Consider the following 19187-nt stretch of genomic DNA (forward strand, 5'->3'; position numbering starts at 1 on the left):
CCACCTCCCAGCCCACTTCCAGCTCAAGATTCCCCAACCAATGGAAATAGTTTCTCTCCATCTACCTTATCAGTTCCCCATAATACCTTGAAAACTTTGATTAAATCACCCCTTAACCTTCTAATTTCCGGGGGATACAACCCTAGTTTGTGAAAATTCTCCTTGTAACTTGACCCTTGGAGTTTGTGTATCATTCTGGTAAATCTAGGCCACACTCCCTCCAAGGACAGTATATCTTTCCTAAGGTGTCATACCCAGAACTGAACACAGCAAGAGTTCTCTGTTGGATCTCTGATTCTCACTATTATTTAACTGGATATTGGGCAGGTAAAGGTGCATATTGGATTGTAGGTACGTAACGTACTTTTAGGAAAGTGGTCAGTGACACTTGACCAGAGTGGAATATCGAGCATTAATTGTAAAATATGACAGCGATGGAGGTACTGAAAATAATGTAGCAGCAAAGTTAGAAATCAAATATTAAACTTTCCTCTGTCTTCTGAAGTTGCAAAGAATTCTTTTGAGGGGTTTCTTTCTGCCATCATTTAACAACAACAAGCAGAGACTGACACTTAAACTGGTGCCAAAGCAGGAAAGAATATGAAACACCAGATTTTATCCCTTTTAGCGCTACTCATTAACTTAAATATTTAAGAATGTTTCTTGCAAGGAAGCTTTCAGGTTAATTTGATCAATTGATGCCTTGATAATTACCTGGCTACCTTTGCTGCTTTCTGTTGGTTGATATGAAGATGTCTGGAGTGCATTGTATTCACCTGCTGAGCTGGAGTTATTTCAAAAGAAAGCAGTCAAGATGCTGAAGTCGCATCAACACCCACACAATGAATATTCAGAGACAGAGGCCCTGCCATGTATAAAGAATTGGGGCGGGGAGCATGCTGGCAGTAGGCTGTGCAAATAATAGAACTGCCCAATTATGTTCCGATATTTGCTTCCTCTCAGTCAAGTACCAAAGTTAATAGTCAAAAGCAGTCAAATTAGTAAGGTACCCAACTCAGAGGGACTTTATCCTGGCTTTCCAAAGAGAGAAGACATTTACAGTGCTCGAGGACTGGGGCAGAACACCAGCTGACAGCATTAGCTGGTGGAAACACATTCTGTTCTGCTCTGTTTCTATATGTAACTATAGTTACGTGACCAAGTCAAAAGTATATATTGATTTCTATTAGATTAAATATTGATATTGAGACATAGATAATTATAATATTCCTGAGCGATGGTTTGTGACATCCCTACACAGCTTTTTGCCCCATTTGTATTCAAGCAAAAGTTCCCTTCTAATGTGGTAGATGAAGAACTGTTAAAATAAAAAAGGAGGATCAACACACCAGTTTCTAAAAGCAGAAAGCATCCCCAATAGTTCTATGTCCTATGCAAGTATTCATCACAAAATTAATCTTACTATTTCATAGAATCATAGAATCTCAGATTCCAGATCTTAACAACTATCTGTGCGAAAACATTTTTCCTTCTTATCTGTGTTTTTATTTTAACAGGGAATTTCAAGACTGTCCAACAAATCATATACACTATCCCAGGTATGCTGCAGTTTTTTGAATTATTGTGCTTATTAGAAAGTTTCCAAGTGCCTAAATAAGTATCATTTAATAGAACATTGCTTAGAACTCTTAAACTTCTCATTTAAATAAACTAGGGTTTCTTAAGGAAAATATTAAAATCAATAGTATCCAGAGTGGTAGTATTTGCACAGTGACATTCATACTATTGAACATTTTCTGAACACTAAAATGTAAAATTGCCATGTGAGCAATAAAAGATGATCAGGCATTGTCTTAGACAAGAGCCAGAGGGCTGGAATTTATACTTCTGCTGCCATAATCGGCAGCGGACGTAAACAATGGCGGTCAGTCGGCAAGGGCTGCACTTCGTGGAGCCGCCACAATATTAAGCACAGCGGCTCATTTAAATAGCCAGAGCGGACTGCCTCCACACCCCCAATGATTTCGGGGGAGCGGTCCATCCCCGGCAATAGCGTCAGGAGGCCGCCACGAGACCTCGCCACCGCCGGCAATATCAGGCCGGGCCTTCCCGGTGTCGAGGCCCATGACAGGCCTCTCCTGGTGGCACTTTCCAGCCCCCCCACCACAACCCCCGATGTCGAGGGGCTGTAAAATTCAGCCCAGAGTAACCAATTCACTTAATTCAAATAAAGTGCAGCGCTGTCAGAGCACCATAGAATGTAAAAGCAATGACAGACAGCAAAATACCCTTCTAAGCTGTCCCACACAATTGTGATACCTTCGTAATATATATAGTCCCCACCTCATCCGAAAACCATGTGATCACCTAGAAGAGGCAGAAAAACGCCTGTTAAAAAGCCCAGGCCAATTTGGGGGAACAAAAGTCTGGCAAATTCTTCTCCACTTCCTTAGGCAATAAAACTATTGAAGGAGATCACTCTGGCTCTTATAATTCCTTGCAGTACCTACTATACAGTCAGAAACAGGTCCGCTTTCGCTTGAAGGAATTCAGTGAATTGATGTCTACCACACGAGACAGTAGCCTGTTCCAGAGGTCCACTATATTCTGCAAAAAGAACATCTAACCTAGATCTGGTCTTATACAACTTAAAATCATGACCCCTAGTCCTCCCTAATATATTTAATTGGAATGAAGTGTCAAACTCAATCCATTGCCTTCATCATCCTGTGAACTTCAATCAGTCTATACTTTCCTATAATGTAAGGTCTTAGCTCTTTTAGCCTATCTTAGTAGCTAAATTGGATTAAACTGGGAATTAGTCTAGTGACTCTCCTCTGTGCCCTTTCCAAAGCCTCAATATCACCTACCATGTGAGGAAACCAAAACTGAACATAGTATTCCAAATGGGGCCTGACTAAGGTCTTGTATAAGGAAACATAGTATGCTTTGCTTTATAATCAATTGTGGCACAAATGCATCTCAACTCGTTATTCATTCTAGCTATCACTTGGTATTGCTCAGGAACGTTCAGTGATCTATACACTGGAAAGATCAGATCTCTTTCTCCAATTTCATTAATACTTTTCCCTATGTATGTTGAGCATTCATCCTGGCTACATGCATAATTTTGCCATTTTTCAAATAAAATACCGGGTGGAATCTTACTGAATCCGCAGAGGCAGGTTAGGAGGCGAGACCAGGAGGAAACTTGGGAATCAGCATGTCTGGTCAGCTCCCTAACACCTTTTGGCCTTCGAGCAATCTTGCCAGAGGCACAGTCAATACGGCAATGGATACCCGCTTGGCAGCTGCAGGTAACCAAATAGGCCCATTATGCGGCCAACTGGAGGCAGAGTTATGGCACCGCTGGGATCTTCTCCCTGACAGATGGGCCCCCTGATGAGGCTGGATCCCAGCAGGTAAATGGAGGCAACCTCCTGGCGGCATGCCGGGGGAATATCGGCGCCTTCTCTTAATCACCCCAGCACGGTGCCACTGGGATGAGAGGGCTACTGCCACAGCCACAAGCCATCCTGTGGAGGGGTTCCTCTCCACAATGATGACCTGACAGCTGTGGCTCTGATTGAATTTTAAATTTTTAGAATGCTGCAGAGAGCTCCATTTTGAGGCGCCCTCATATTCTCCTGCCTGTCTCAGCAGTGCCCACCTCTCCTGGTGGGGCTGCCGGCCGGCCAGAGCTTCCAGCCCTCTGATTGGGCCTCCCACCTCGGGAACCTGCCCGTCGTCCTTAATTGGCTGCCTCCTATACGATCGCGACATTGTGTGGCCAGTCTAAAACATTGGGTTCCGGATGCGTATTTGTTCCCAACTGTGTAAAATTTTCAAAGATGTTAAGATTTCACTCATCGTTTTCCAATCACAAGCTCAATTCCCCAACACACATGTGGATTTGCTTGAAGCAATTGATGATTGTCTACAGACCTCACACTCGCACAGATCTTAATATCATCTGCAAATTTGCAGATCATGCCCCAACGCCTACATCTCGTTCATTAATAAAATAATAAAGAGCAACAATCCTAACATGGTGACCCCGGTCTCCAAACAGATCCATCTATGACTACTTTTTGCCTACCTCCTTCCAGCCAATTCTCATTCCAGCTCAATACGATATCACTAATATCAGAGGCTTTGACCTTGTAGAGAAACCTCTTGCTTGGTTCCTTGTCAAATGCTTTTTGCACATCTAAGTAGACAATGTCTACCAGACTTTCCTCATCCACCATCCTGGTGACTACTTCAAATATTATAACTAAATTTGTAGGACATTACCTCCTGATTTCGAAACCGTGTTGGATGTCCCTAATATGTCTCTGTCTATCGAAGCAATCATATATTGCATTCCTAATGATTTCCTCAAACGGCTTTCCTATTACTGATCTGGGCCTATAGTTACCCAGATCCATCTTGTCTCCTTTTTTAAAGATGGAGACCACATCAGCCTCCTTCCAGCCAATGGGAACCATTTCGGAGTGCAATGAGCTATTAAAATTACAGGCAACGGCTTACACAACATGTGTCCCATCTCCCTGAGGACTCTCGAGTGGATATCATCCATCCCAACTGCTCTATCTATTAGCAAGTTTTTAATTATATCTGAAGTAATATTTTCATTTATATTAATATAATTAATTTTAATATTAATGTCATCATCAAATTCTAACTGTTGAGCATCGTCTTCAAGAGTGCAAAGTGTTCACTTAATATTTCCACCATACCCAATGAGACATTAGATGGAAGTCCCGTCTGCTCTCTCAGGTGGACATAAAAGATCCCTAATGTCCTGAACAATATTTATCCCTCAGGCAACATCACTAAAACAGATTATCTTATTATTTATCTCATTGCTGTTTGTGAGAGCTTGCTGTGTGCGAATTGGCTGCCATTTTTCCCTACATTACAACAGTAATCACTTCAAAAGTACTTCATTGGTGATAAAACTTTTGGGATGACCTGAGGTTAACCGCGGCGGGTTTGGAGGTGGGGAGAGCATAAAATTGGGCGAGATGGGGGCGGGGGCAGACCCTGCCACAATCCTGCCTCTGTTGAAATTTAGTCCGGGGCGGGAAGGCCTGTGAACTGCCTTCCCACCCTGCCGCCAATTGAGGCCCTTAACTGCAGCTGCAATTACCCGTGCGGTGGTCGGCCTTGTTGCCTCACAGGAAGCACAGCACGAAAAATCGTGCGGCCTGCTTGCTGGCGGCAGGGAAGGGGGTTGGTGGGGGGTGGGGGGGGGGAGTTCCTGCTTTTCAAAGGCAATTGGTGCCTGAATAAGAGATCAGACAATGGGAAGGGAGGAGGCCTGCTGAGGGCCAACCCCCTCCCCTCGCTGCCGACCCCCCTCCGTCCCCCGCAACGCTCACCCCGCAAGAACCCTCCCACCCTGACCTTCTTTAAGCCTCGTTCCAGCACCGCTCCTCGGTGTCTGGTCCTGCAGCTACAGTTGCAACCATTGCCTCTGTGTTGGCGCTGCAGCTGCCGGCCTCCGATTGGCAATGGTTTTCTAAATCCTACGGAAGGCCTGCCACTGTCCAGTTAAATGCCAGATTGGCACTAAATTCAGCGGGCCTTCCATACAAGAGGCAACGTGGGAATCTCTGCACTGATTTCCCCTGATGTCAAGATCCCCGCCGCCCGCATAAAATTCAACCCATAGAGTCATAGAGTCATTTATGGCACAGAAGGAGGCCATTTGGCCCATCGCGTCCATGCCAGCTCTCCACAGAGCTATGCGGTCAGTCAAATTCTCCAGCTCGATCCCCATAGCCCTGCAAGTCTCTTTCTCTCAGGTGGCCATCCAACTTCCTCTTGAAGTCATTGATCATCTCTGCTTCCACCATCCTTGTGGGCAGTAAGTTCCAGGTCATTACCACCCACTGCGTAAAAAAGTGCTTCCTCATATTCCCCCTGCATCTTTTGCCCAAAACTTTCAATCTGTGCCCCTAGTCCTTGTATCATTTGTTAATGGGAACAGTTTTTCCTTGTCTAGCTTATCTAAGCCTGCATTAATCTTGTACACTTCTATTAAATCTCCCTTCAATCTCCTTTGTTCTAAGGAGAACAAACCCAACTTTTCCAACCTAACCTTGTACCTAAAATCCCCCATTCCTGGAACCATTCTGGTAAATCTCCTCTGCACCCTCTCAAGGACCCTCACATCCTTCCTGAAGTGTGGTGACCAAAACTGGACACAATGCGAAAGAGCTAAAGTTCTTTCTTTTCTATTATAGCATGGTGTCCTGTTAAATCACTTTTAATCTTCATATATCTTTCTAGGTTGCTTGCCAGTTAGAAGAGATCTGTTTAGTTCCTGAATAATGGTTTGTGACCCCTCTGTACTGATTGTTTTTTTTTGTCGCCATTTACACATAGTCAGATTCCAACGGAAATGGAAACCTAAACCAGAAACTCGCTTCTATTGTAGAAGATGAAGAGGATATGGAAGAAGTGGACGAGACGACCCCATTGTCATGTGTTTCTACCAGCTTTGCATCCAACAATCAATCCTTGAATTTTAACAAGACTATGAATACCAGCAGTTTCCTAGGAACTAATCAACAGCTTCTCTCAGGCCCTATAGGCTTCAGATCTCCTATCAAGGGCTGCAGTGTAATTATCAAAAACAGACAAGATTACAAGTCTGTTAATGTAAGGAGTGGGAAAGACAAAAATCTAAAACTCCAACTCTCTGCACTGAACACATATGCTCCTCCTGATCTCAGTCCAAGGTACGACTTAATATATTTCAGTTTTTTCTTATCTTCGTATTTTCTTTTTGTGGTTACCAAAATTGGGGATTTCAGCACAAGGAATGTACTACATTTTGATCCTGAGTACCCGATGCATCAAGCTATTTAAGGTTGGAAATTAAAGGTAGCATTATTAGTGGATAAACACTTAATGGGCTGAATTTTATAAGCCCGTCATCAATTATGGAGGCAGGTGATAACAATGGTGGCCTGCTTGTGCGGGCCGCACAACAAAGAGCAGCCGTGATTCCAAGCGTGGTGGCTCATTTAAATAGCCGGGGCAGGCCACCCCCCTGATCATGTAGAGGGGGCATGCTGTCCGTCCTCGTCAATGGCGTCAGCCGCCTGTGAACAGGCGCTGATGCCATTTTTAAAGGGCCGTTAGCCCTACTGGTAAATTTAAATATTTAAAGAAACATTGAATGAAATAAGATAAATACATTTCTTTTGCCCCTTCCCACCCCCCAATATCAATTAATTTAATTATTTGCCCTTTCCTCCCCAAAAACACTTACTTTCACAATCTGACCTTCCCCGCCACAAAACTGAATAAACTTTCAACTATAACCTTTTCCACCATCCCCTACACCCATGACGTTCATTTGACTGAGTCCCCATCACCCAACTCTCCCACACTTATAAACTTACCTCCACCCCCCTCCCCACCAGTATTGTGCCTCGTTTCCCCAGATGGGGATCCGAAGGTGCGGCAGTTCTGGCTGCTGGGATGAAGATCATGGCTGCACTTCAGGAGGCGATGGGGAAGTCATTAATGCAGGTAATTACATTTATTAGAATATTTAAATTATGGTCCCATCGCCGAACGCCAGGGGGGCTGCCACGAGGCCTCACCGCCGGCGGCAATATCGGGACAAGCCCTACTGGCGTCGAGGTCCGTGGCGGGTCTCATCCAGAGCAATCCTCATGGCGCCCCCCCCCTCCCCCCCACCACCATGGATCCCGAAGTTGAGGCCTCTATAAAACCCAGCCCAATATGTTTGCCTATCAGTCCTCTGTCACGTCTTTTAGCAGAGCTGTTATTGTATTTATCTTAAATCAGTTAATCACACCATTAAATAGTGGACAGAGGAATGTTGTGTGAATATGTCACATATTTGTCCACTAGAGCAAGAATATATCAACGTCACCAACAATAAATTCTAACCTTTCTGACTGAATTTTGCAAGCACATTTGTAAAATAAATGGACAGAAAATTGCAAGCAGAGCACCTGTTCTATATCAGGGCCTGCCACAGGTTTTTCATGTCCAACAAAATTTATCCCATCGTGTCTGTTTTCAATATACTTTTCATCAAAGTGATTTAGTTTGTAATATAATCGGGTGACACTAGCAAAGAAAATGAATACGCAGCATGGCCAGTTCAAGGAAGTGTTTTTACATCTTTACATCATCGTGCTATCACATCATTACATCATTCACATAATATACAAATACTTTCAGAGGAAAAGTTTTCTTTTCTTTTTGCTTCTCTTTAATGAACGACATCTACAAATCAAGTTCAATAACTGGTTTACAAAGTCTTTCTGATCTCCTTACAGATTTGGTGTAGAGTCAGATTTTGGACTGCTCAGTTTTGTTTCAGTACTTAAAGAAGATCTTGTTTGTTTCTCAGAAATTGGTACATCGGACACTGAAGTCTGAACTGCTTCAAACTCTGGCATGAGCTTGTGATCAAATGCTCATGTTTTGGTTCATCCCTTGCTGGGATCATGCAATCTATATGAACGTTTCTCACCTTTCTTTTGGTTCCACACACTTCTACAACATTTCCCACATCTCACATGTGTGACTTGTGAGGGAGACTCAAAACACAAACGTGCTCATTTTGCCGAAAACTGCGTTCTCTCTTGTTTGTGTCACACTGACCTTTTTTTTGCCTTTTTTGACTGAATTGTTTGTGTTCAACTTTAGCAGTCAAGTTTGATAGGACCAGACTCAAACTTGTGCTTGACCTTCTCTTCATCAAAAGCTCAGCAGCCTGTAGTGGAGGGTGGAGTTGTTCTATACTTCAACAGGAAATTAGCAAACCACTGTTTCATACTGAAATTTGAACACCCGTGCAGCATTTGTTTCTTGAATGTTTCTTCAACTATCCTAATGGATCTTTCAGCTGTTCCATTTGATGCCAGAAAGTAAGGAGGAGTAAGGGTATGTTTGGCACTGTTTTGCTTCCTGAAATTCTGGAACAGAGCAGAATGAAATTGAGGAGCATTATCTGAGACAAGCTCCTGTGGTAAAAAAATGACAAGCCAGAATAGACTGTAACTCACCTATTGTTTGTTCAGCATTGTTTATTTTTGACCCATGCACTTGACTTCAATCCACTTCGAGTGGCTAGCAATGGGCACTAAGAAATAGTCATTTTCCTGCTCACAAAAGACTACATGCGCTCTTTAAAATAGTCACGTCGGCCATGGCCACGATTGCAAAGGAGTTTTAGGCGGCTTGTTTCTATAGTTTTGACAGATAGTACATTTGCTAACCAATGATTCTAGGTCACTGTCTAGACCAAGCCAATGAACAAAACCTCTTGCTAAGGATTTCACACTGACTATTCCTGTGTGTTCAGTTTGGAGCTCTGCCACAATCCTATCTCTCAAAGAAATAGGTGCCACCATTCTATGACCCTATTCTAATGCGACTTGTTTCACATGACAACTCATTGTGACAACTGTGGACCAGTTTCAGTTCCTCATCTGTGCATTGGTCAAATTCTGTCTATCCATTCAATGTCTGCTTGTAGACTCTTTTCAAGAGTCTTTCTGAGTTTCAGCTGCAGTGGCAGTTGCAGTGATTAGAAAGTCATCATCTAGTACTCCTTATTGTGATGTTGGTACCTTCACAGCCTACTTCGGAATCCTCACTTGACAAACGTGACAGTGCGTCAGCAATAGCATTCACCTTCGAACTGCGATATTCGATGTTATAATCATACTGTGAGAAGTACAACCCATTTCTGCATTCTTGATGTTGCCGTTGTTGGTATCGCAGAATTTGGACCCAGAATAGCTATTAGGTGTTTTATGATCTGTTACTACTGTGAAGTTCGTACCCCCCAAAAACTGGTGAAACTTTTTGATTCCAAATATGATTACAAGTGCTTCCTTTTCTATCTGCACGTAGATGCGTTCAAGCTTGATCAGGGTACATGATAAAAATGCCATGGGCTTATCTTGAGCATCATCCATGACATGACTGATCACGGCTCCAACTCCATCATTTGAAGCGTCACATGCTAGCTTCAGATCACGATTTGTGTTGTAATGAATGAGTGGTGCATCACTAGTCAAACTTCTCTTACAGGCTTCATAAGCATCTTGCTGTGCTTTAGACCATTCCCATATCACATCTTCAGTAACTCATGTAGTGGAGCTAACACTGTTGCAAGCTCAGGCAGAGATCGTCAGTAGTATTGAACCATGCCTAGAAAAGGTCTTAGCTCAGACACATCTTTTGGCTTTTGGAGTATTGACTTTAGCCTCTATCTTTGCCTAGGTGCTACCCCGACATTAGCAGCTGAGGTGGAGGCAATCTTCTCAGTGCGCTGCCCCGTTGCTGTGGATGACCATAGTGGGTGTCCTTTGGAGGAATGGGGCCTTGATGGCTCCATCCTACTGGGGGTGTGCGGCACAGGTGCTTGAGTGTTCCCTGTGTGCTCACCTGCTGGAGGTAAGGGGGTCAGTGTTGGTGGGGAGGATGAGACGGCGCTCACCCTGCGGGTGTTCTGAGCGGAAGGCCCAGGGGAAGCTGGCACGCGCTCCTCCTCTATCTGTGTGCACGATGGCACCTGCCTGTCTCTCTGAGAGGAAGGAGCACCTGGAGGGAGGTCCAGGTTCCTCGACCCCTCTCGCTTAGACTGCTGCATGGAGACCACGGCAACAGCAATGGAGTGCAGGTCAGATCGCATATGGCTCGAGTGCTCAACCAGACTCATCTACAGCGCTCACTCGCCAGAATCTCGACTAAGAAGCAATACGCTCAAATGCATGGGACATGGCAGATGTCATGGCCTGCATTGGATTCCTCCATGGCATGTGCAAAGCCACAGGCAACTCCAACTTATTTTCCACATGGCTTTCCTGCACATCCAGCAGACTTCTCGTAGCAGCAAACAGAGAATCATCATGAGTGTGGGGTTGAGCAGGGGCCTGGTCCTCAGCAGTCCTCTGATTGTCAGGGGTCCCGGCTGGTACATGCTCCCTCAGCTGCGGGAGTGTCTGTGTCGTGACCACCAGCTTGTGACCCAGATTCTAACCTCAAACCCCTCACAGACCATGTGGATGTATCTGTGCTGGTGGAGGTGGACGAAGAGGCAGGTTACAGTGCCACCTCTGGGGCATTGGTTTCTTCTTCCCCCCAGAGGAAGAATCTCAGGCCACGCAGCATTCTGCTACTCAAGAGCGAGCACCTGCAGTGGAGACACATACAGAAGCATTTTAAGCCTGTGCTTCACATGAGTTCATAGAATTTCCTTCAGTTTCCACATATGGCTACAAGAGCAGAAATGACACTTCATCCTTACGCCTTGTGGCTCCTGCCTTGTCATCTCCGCTCGCCCTGCCTCCCTCCTCTCTCACAATCTCCGATGACTCCTCCTCAGCCGTGGTCAGCAGCCTGATGTCAGGGACCCCTCCTCCCATTCTAGCACGCTCACATTGCTTGTGGCTGTGTTTATCCTGCAGGAGACAGTGCAGATTTAATGACATGGCAAATGATGCATTACAACCATTGCACACATCACTCATTCTGCATTGGCTTTCACACGACACATCTGATCACATAAAAAAATGCCAATCTTCATCTTGGCGCAAAATCATTTAGTGAATGGCACCAATGCTGCTCACACTTTTCACTGCATTCCTTCCGTACTCTGTACCTTAAAGACATGGAACAAGGAAGAAAAATAATGGCGCTTTATCGCTAAGACCACTCACCCTTGCCGATCCGAGCAAGTCATTGATGCGTTTGTGGCACTGCATCCATGTTCTGTGTGTTATCCCATGGTTCGAAACCTCTTCATCCATCCAGGCCGCCTTGGTGAGGCACCCCATCTGCAGGGAAGAGGACCTCCCGCCTTTCCCTGACGGCCTGGAGGAGAACCTGCAGGGAGGCATCACTGAACCGTGGGGCGGGACGCTGCCTGCTGGCTGACAACTGACTCACTTTGACTGCAAGTAAAATAGAAGAATCACAGAATTGTTACAGCGCAGAATGAGGCCATTTGGCCCATCGGGCCTGCACTGCCTCTCCAAATGAGCATTGTATCTAGTGCCATTTCACACCTTCTCCCTGTAACCCTGCACATTCTTCCTTTTCATATAACAGTCTAATTCCCTTTTGAATGCTTAATTTGAACCTGCCTCCACCACACACTCAGGCAGCGCATTCCAGACCTTAACTACTCGCTGCGTGAAAAAGTTTTTCTTCATGTCGCTTTTGCTTCTTTTGCCGGTTGCTTTAAATCTGTGCCCTCTCATTCTCAATCCTTTCGTGACAGAATCACAGTGGTGCAGTGGTTAGCACCGCAGCCTCACAGCGCCAGGGACCCGGGTTCGATTCTGAGTACTGCCTGTGCGGAGTTTGCAAGTTCTCCCTGTGACCGCGTGGGTTTTCGCCAGGTGCTCCGGTTTCCTCCCACAGCCAAAGACTTGCAGGTGATAGGTAAATTGGCCATTGTAAATTGCCCCTAGTGGTGGTAGGGAATATGGGATTACTGTAAGGTTAGTATAAATGGGTGGTTGTTGGTCAGCACAGACTCAGTGGGCCGAAGGGCCTGTTTCAGTGCTGTATCTCTAAATAAAAATAAAATAAATGATGTGAAGTTGGTGGTGACTTTCTCAAAATAAGGGAGGCAAAAACATTTTGAATTATGTAAAAGCTTCAATTTAGGTTAATCGGAAGATACTTGCATGAAAAGAAGGCTGCTGATCCTTGAAACTACAAGCACAGAATGTCTTACACCTGTGGCAATCATGGTGCTTGAGCCAGTAACGGCGGGTTCCACTAATGAAAGGCCACCCCCGCTGCGTGATCCCAAATGTTCCCCATGCCTGTCACTGCACGGTTCATTTACATACAAAATCGCATGTGAAATGGGAAATACGACGGGAGCAGATGTTCCACCAACATCCGATCCTGCTGTCGGGAACGCTGCGTGACTCACAACATCCCAGCCCAAAATTTGACGAGGACACCAAGCTTGGAGGTGAGGATGATATGAACAGCCTACAACAGGACATAGATAGGCTAGCAGAATGGGCAGAGAGATGGCAGATGGAATTTAATACTGACAAGTGCGAGGTGATGCATTTTAGCAGAAGGAATAGGGACAAGCAATATAATCTTAATGGCACAGTTCCAAAGAGTGTGCAGGAAGAGAAGGACCTTGGAGTGCATGTGCATTGATCTTTCAATGTGACAAGACATATTGAGAGGGTGGTTAATAAAGCAGATGGGATCTTGGGCTTCATAAACAGAGGCATTGACTACAAAAGCAGGGAAATTATGCTGAACCTTTATTAAGCTCTGGTTAGGCCACAAGTGGAGTATTGCGTCCAGTTCTGGTCACCACACTTTAGGAAGGATGCGAGGGTCCTTGAGAGGGTGCAGACGAGATTTACCAGCATGGATTCAGGGATGGGGGATTTTAGTTACAAAGTTATTTTGGAAAACTAGGGTTGTTCTCCTTAGGGCAAAGGAGATCGAGGGGATATTTAATAGAAATGTACAAGATTATTACAGGCTTAGTTAAGTTAGACAAGGAAAATCTGTTCCCATGGCAGATGGAGTTCAATGTGGGAAAGTGTGAGGTCATCCACTTTGGTAGGAAGAATAAAAAGGCAGATTATTATTTAGATGGAGAAAGACAACAAAATACTGCAGTACAGAGGGATCTGAGTGTTTTTGTACATGAAACATAAAAAGTTAGCATGCAGGTGCAACATGTAATTAGGAAGGCAAATGGAATTTTGGCCTTTATTGCTAGGGGAGGATTAGAGTTTAAAAATAGGGAAGTCTTGTTACAACTGTACAGGGTATTGGTGAGGCCACACCTGGAGTACTGTGTACAGTTTTGGTCCCCGTATTTAAGGAAGGATATACTAGCATTGGAGGCAGTTCAGAAAAGGTTCACTAGGCTGATTCCTGGCATGAAGGGGTTGCCTTATCTAGAATGGCTAAACAGGTTAGGCCTTTACTCATTGGAGTTTAGAAGAATGAGAGGTGATCTTATAGAAACCTATAAGATTCTAAGGGGTTTTACAGGGTAGATGTTGAGAATCCGTTTCCACTGGTGGGGGAATCTCGAACTAGGGGACACAGTTACAGAATAAGGGGTCACACATTTAAAACTGAGATGCGAAGGAATTTCCTCTCTCAGAGGGTGGTGAATCTCTGGAATTCTCTACCTCAGAGAGTTGTGGAGGCTAGGTCACTAAATGTATTTAAGGAGGAGGTAGATAGATTTTTGAAATCTTGGGGAGTCGAGGGTTATGTGGAACAGGTCCGAAAGAGGAGTTGAGGCTTGGGACAGATCAGCCATGATCTTATTGAATGGTGGGGCAGGCTTGAGGGGCTGAATGGCCTACTCCTGCTCCTATTTCTTATGTTCTCTTATAACCTATGATGCAAGAACTAGGGGACACAGATTGAAGGTTCTGGGCAAGAGGTGCAGGGGGAATATGAGGAAGAATGTTTTTATGCAGCGAGTGGTAATCGCCCACATGGGTGGTGGAAGCAGAGACAATCAATGACTTCAAAAGGAAATTGGATGGAAACAAATTGACTTGCAGGGCTATGGGGATCAAGCGGGGGAGTGTGACTGACTGAATAGCTCCGTGGAGAGCCGATTTGGACTCTATGGGTCAATGGCCCCCTTCTGTGCTATAAATGATTCTATGACTGTATGACTCTTTTGACTAGGTCTCGCCACTTTAGACTTGGCGGAAGCCTTCTGATAGTGGACACAAGTTGCAATGTAATGATAAATTCTTCAGTGCCACAATGCACTCACCAGCTGTTTCACCACTTTTCTGATTTCTGGTTCCAAATTTGTAGCTTTCCACTATCTCTAGTGGCTTAAAGTTGAAATATTCTTCTAACTTGGTGATGATTGTTTTGAATGGCACATCTTTTGCCTTGTTGGGAACAAGAAAGTTTGTTAGCGTGCCATACACTTCTGGGCCAATTTTCGTTAGCAAAATTGCTTTCTTGCCCTCATGAACTGCCTTATTCTGAGTCTTGACCTCTTCACTTTCACCAAGTTCCACAATGTTATTTGCTCTGAAAAACATGTCCATTCTTTCAGTATACAAACTGCATGGTTTCTTAAGCTCCCTCATATATTCCTAGCCTTCTAATGTATCCCAAGGGCACAGCCATATTGTTCTGTTTGCAAATTCACAATAATTCAGTAAACACTTTACTGCAGCTGTCCATAACAGGGATACCTAAAACCAGTCTAGTCGGTGGTTGAAAATATTCTCTTACCCAAATGAGCACTTTGAATCCGATGCACATTAGGACCCTGCAGCATCCCATTCAACCAAGGAGACAGTTTGAGGCTCAGGCCTCACACAATCCAGCCATAATCTCCACCATCTGAGCAGGTAGGTCTTCAGGAGCTGGCTGATCTTGTTCACTGCAGTCCCTGCTGCTGTTTGCTGCCAATATTGACAGACTTATCGCCATTTTCTGTAATATATTCGGGTGGCACTAGTAGAGAAAATGGACAACAAACATGGCCAGTTCAAGGAAGTGTTTATTTACGTCATCACGTCATTATGTCATTAACATAATATATAAATAGATTACATCGTTTTTATTTTAGAATATTTCCGATAAGCTTATTATTGGAGCCCATGAACTGACAGTAGAGCTATAAAACAGATACGAATAGTGTATTTTCCTCAACTGCATTTTAAGTCTCTACTGAGAATGCCTTTCAACACTTCAGGAGTACGTGACTATCCTGTCAGTTAACCCTCCATCCCACCCATCCCCATCCCAATACTACTACCATAAAGTAATCATTATGTTCCATGTACTATCTTAGTCAAAGGTTGACTAACTACAGACCTTTAAGGTATTTCAGGGGCCCAGCTTTAGTACAAGCATATAAGTGTACTGTGAGAATGAATAGCAAGCATTATATTCTTCCACTAATACTGTTTAAGATTCGACTAGAAATACTTGAGTTTGCATAGAATCCTATGCCGGGATTTTATGCCTCCAAAACAAACAGCACAAGAGGTGGGGGAGGGGCCATAAAATTGCATAGGTTGACTTTGGGTCAGACCTCTGACGTCATCATATAGGGGCTGCGTTTTAACAGCAGCGGACAGGAACCCGTGTGGGGACACAGCTCGTGTTTTTGAAATGGGCAATTTAAAGGTTGTTAAGGAGCAAATACACTGCGATTTTATGGGCCCCTCTGGATTTAATGACATCCATGGGGGACCTGGGGTGTCGGAACCTTGGCAGGTTTAAAAGGGCGGCAACGGGGCAGCAATTGAGGCCAAAACTACAATAGGCACCCGTGGAGTCAGGCATTTTTCCTTCATAGATAGGAAGGTCCAGTGCGGGCACTGCAATTATCATGCAGGAGAGGTAGTTGGGCAGCCATTGATCTGGGTTCGAGCACCTCCCTGATGCTATTGAGGTCTTGGCAGGGGGATCAATTGAGAGGTGGGGGGGGCAGGGTGGACAGCGTTGCTGCTGCTACTGGCAGGCTGGCCCTTCAGACCTGCAGGGGCCAAGTTCCATGGGCGCTGTTCATTCCGGAGGAGGGTCCTCCAGTGAGGTGGAGAAACTGCGAGACGGGGAGGTATGGGCAGACGGATATGGACAGCAGCAACCTCATGGCCACCTGCAGGGACAGCTTTGTGATGGGGAAGCGGTAAAAGGTTGCAGAGGGGAGCAGAAGCAGCCACTGGCGTGGAGCCAAGAGTACCCTGCAGCAAGGGTATACAGGCAGAAGGTGAGCTACCTGCATCTGCCAGCGAGGCAGTGCCGCCAAAGGCTGTGCCTCTCCTGAGAGGCTGTGACTGCTCTTTATGTCATCCTGATAGAGGAGGTGAGCTCTGGTTGCATTAGACATCACCCGATGCCAGTGACCATCAAGGTCACCTTGGCCCTAAATTTCTATGCCTCTTGTTCATTCCAGGGGCATGATGTGTAACATCCTCCAATCAGCTGCACATTGCTGCATCAAGGTGGTGACAGATGCCCTCTTCAGGAGGGCCAACCAGTACATACAGTACTGAACTGATGTGGACAGTCAGGCCAAGAGAGCCAGAGGATTTTCCGCCATCGCTGGATTCCCCAGGTGCAAGGTGTGATTGACTGCATGCATGTGGCTATCAATGCTCCCACAGATCAGCCAGCAGCCTTCATTAACCAGAAGGGATTTACTTCCCTCAACTTGCAACTAATCTGTGCCCACCGCCAGCAGATCCTGCAGGTGTGCACTCATTACCCTAGGAGAAGCCCACATATTCTGTCACTCCCAGGTCCCACAGCTTTTCACCCCCCCATGCGCCTCCAAGGATGGATTCTTGCCGACATGGGATACCCACTGAAGATATGGCTGCTAACACCAGTGAGGAATTCTAGAACAGAGGCCGAGGAACACTACAACACAAGCCACACAGCAACCTGAGCCATCATCGAGCAGACCATCAGTTTCCTGAAGAGGAGATTCAGGTGCCTGGATCATTCCAGGTGGGGTTAGGGTCTCCCAGATCATGGTGGTCTTCTACACTTTACACAATCTGCTGCTGCAGAGTGGGGAGGCCTGGCCATGGAGGATTTAGTGGAGCGCGAGGCATCCTCAGACGAGGATGAAGATAAGGAAGCTGATGACCAATCTCAACATGCTGATCGACATGAGGGACTGCATGGAGACTGACAAGATATAGGTGCATGGGAGATGCTTGTACACACACGATTCAGATGACCCCTCCAATTGCAGGTATCCAGCCAAATAAAGGTCCACATTCCACATATAATAATGGCATTCACCTCTACTCTAGTCCAACACTGCCTCGCCCACTGCCACCTGCTGCTTCTGCAATGTAGAAAAGATAACCACACACACCATGGTTGCCCCAGCCAGCCAGAGAGTCACCAATAACGGATGGAAACGTGCAGAAACAAAATACAACCTTTATTACATAAAGCATCAGACACAAGCAGAGAAGCATTAACTATCTAATCATCTGTGAGGCCCAACTGCGTAGTGTGTTTTTTTAATTCTTTTACGAGTGTTCCTACTTGGTGACCCCCTTCACTGCCAGCTATAGTGGAGACAATCTCTTGATGGAGGAGGCCATGCACATAGGCGAGAGGGAGAACGCAGCACTCATGGCCTGGATGGACTCCTCTGCTGTCCGAGCCAGGTTGCGCATACCCTCTGGAAGCTCTGCCACATCCTCTGCACCTCACATTGGATTTCCAGTATCTGCTGCCTTATGGACGACTCCAGAGGCAATCATCAGCTGATGCTTAGCATGGGCCAGTCTCCCACACTCCTGAATGTCAGTAGCTTCAGCTGTCACAACCGCCTGGCATGTATGGTCCTCTCACTAGGTTGTGAACCCAAATCTATTTGCAAATGCATACCTACCGAAATGAAAGTACCTTCACTGGTGGAGCATGTCCGCCAGAGATGGCAGCTCTCTGTTGGTGTGGTTGACGTAAATAAGTAAATGAGATAAATTGGGTCATAGTGATTGGGTGATGACAAGTTGGATTTAAAAGCTTCCAGGCTGCAGAACAAAGAAAAGACTGGAAACTGTGCACTGAGTTTTGCATTCAACATAGTGGATCTAGGGAAAAAGAAAGACACGAGGAAGGTACCATTGAAGCAAAGTAAGAACAAAAACAAATCAGTTGAGCACTGACCATAATCTTATTGATTAAATAGAGTAAGACAAGAAAGGTTGTGACAAAGAGAGGAAAGGATTGAAAGATATATGAGAGATAGTTGTTGATCAGAAGACAATTTTCTCTTCTGTCCTGGCCAAAAATCTGCTAAATGACCTTTTACAGATAGAGAAGTAATATCCAAATCTTGGATGGCCTTGGATTTTATAAAGTTGTGTAATGGAAGGGTAAAGAGGTGTTTGGCATTAAAGAAGAAACAATCATTTGAGAGGCAATTTTGTGAGAATTCCATTTGAGCCTCTGAAGGTAGCAAGGTATAAAATGTTGCGAGATAAAGAAGGACAAAGCATGGAGTCATCAAAGGTGGCCTTCGATTTCTGAAAGACGTAAAGAAGCTGTATTTTTGCAGAATTGAAGAAAACAAGATTTTACTCATTGTAGGACATGAAGGAGACCAGGATGTAGTGATTCAGAAAGTGCACTGCAGGAAAACTGAAAGTTGTGAGCATTGAGGATAGGCCAACTGAAGGGTATCAATGAAACTAGAG

General features: G+C 45.1%; 1 protein-coding gene across 1 annotated transcript in view; it reads left to right on the forward strand.

The window, feature by feature from the left end:
* The window catches only part of kcnh8 (potassium voltage-gated channel, subfamily H (eag-related), member 8), a 533200-nt gene that overhangs the window by 464434 nt on the left and 49579 nt on the right, over nt 1-19187 (forward strand). The window contains exons 12-13 of the mRNA XM_068011912.1: nt 1518-1559; nt 6358-6713. Of these exons, the coding sequence (XP_067868013.1) occupies nt 1518-1559; nt 6358-6713 (398 nt within the window). The remainder of the gene's footprint in view (nt 1-1517; nt 1560-6357; nt 6714-19187) is intronic.

Source organism: Heterodontus francisci, chromosome 2 (assembly GCF_036365525.1).
Source record: "Heterodontus francisci isolate sHetFra1 chromosome 2, sHetFra1.hap1, whole genome shotgun sequence".
Lineage (NCBI taxonomy): Eukaryota > Metazoa > Chordata > Chondrichthyes > Heterodontiformes > Heterodontidae > Heterodontus > Heterodontus francisci.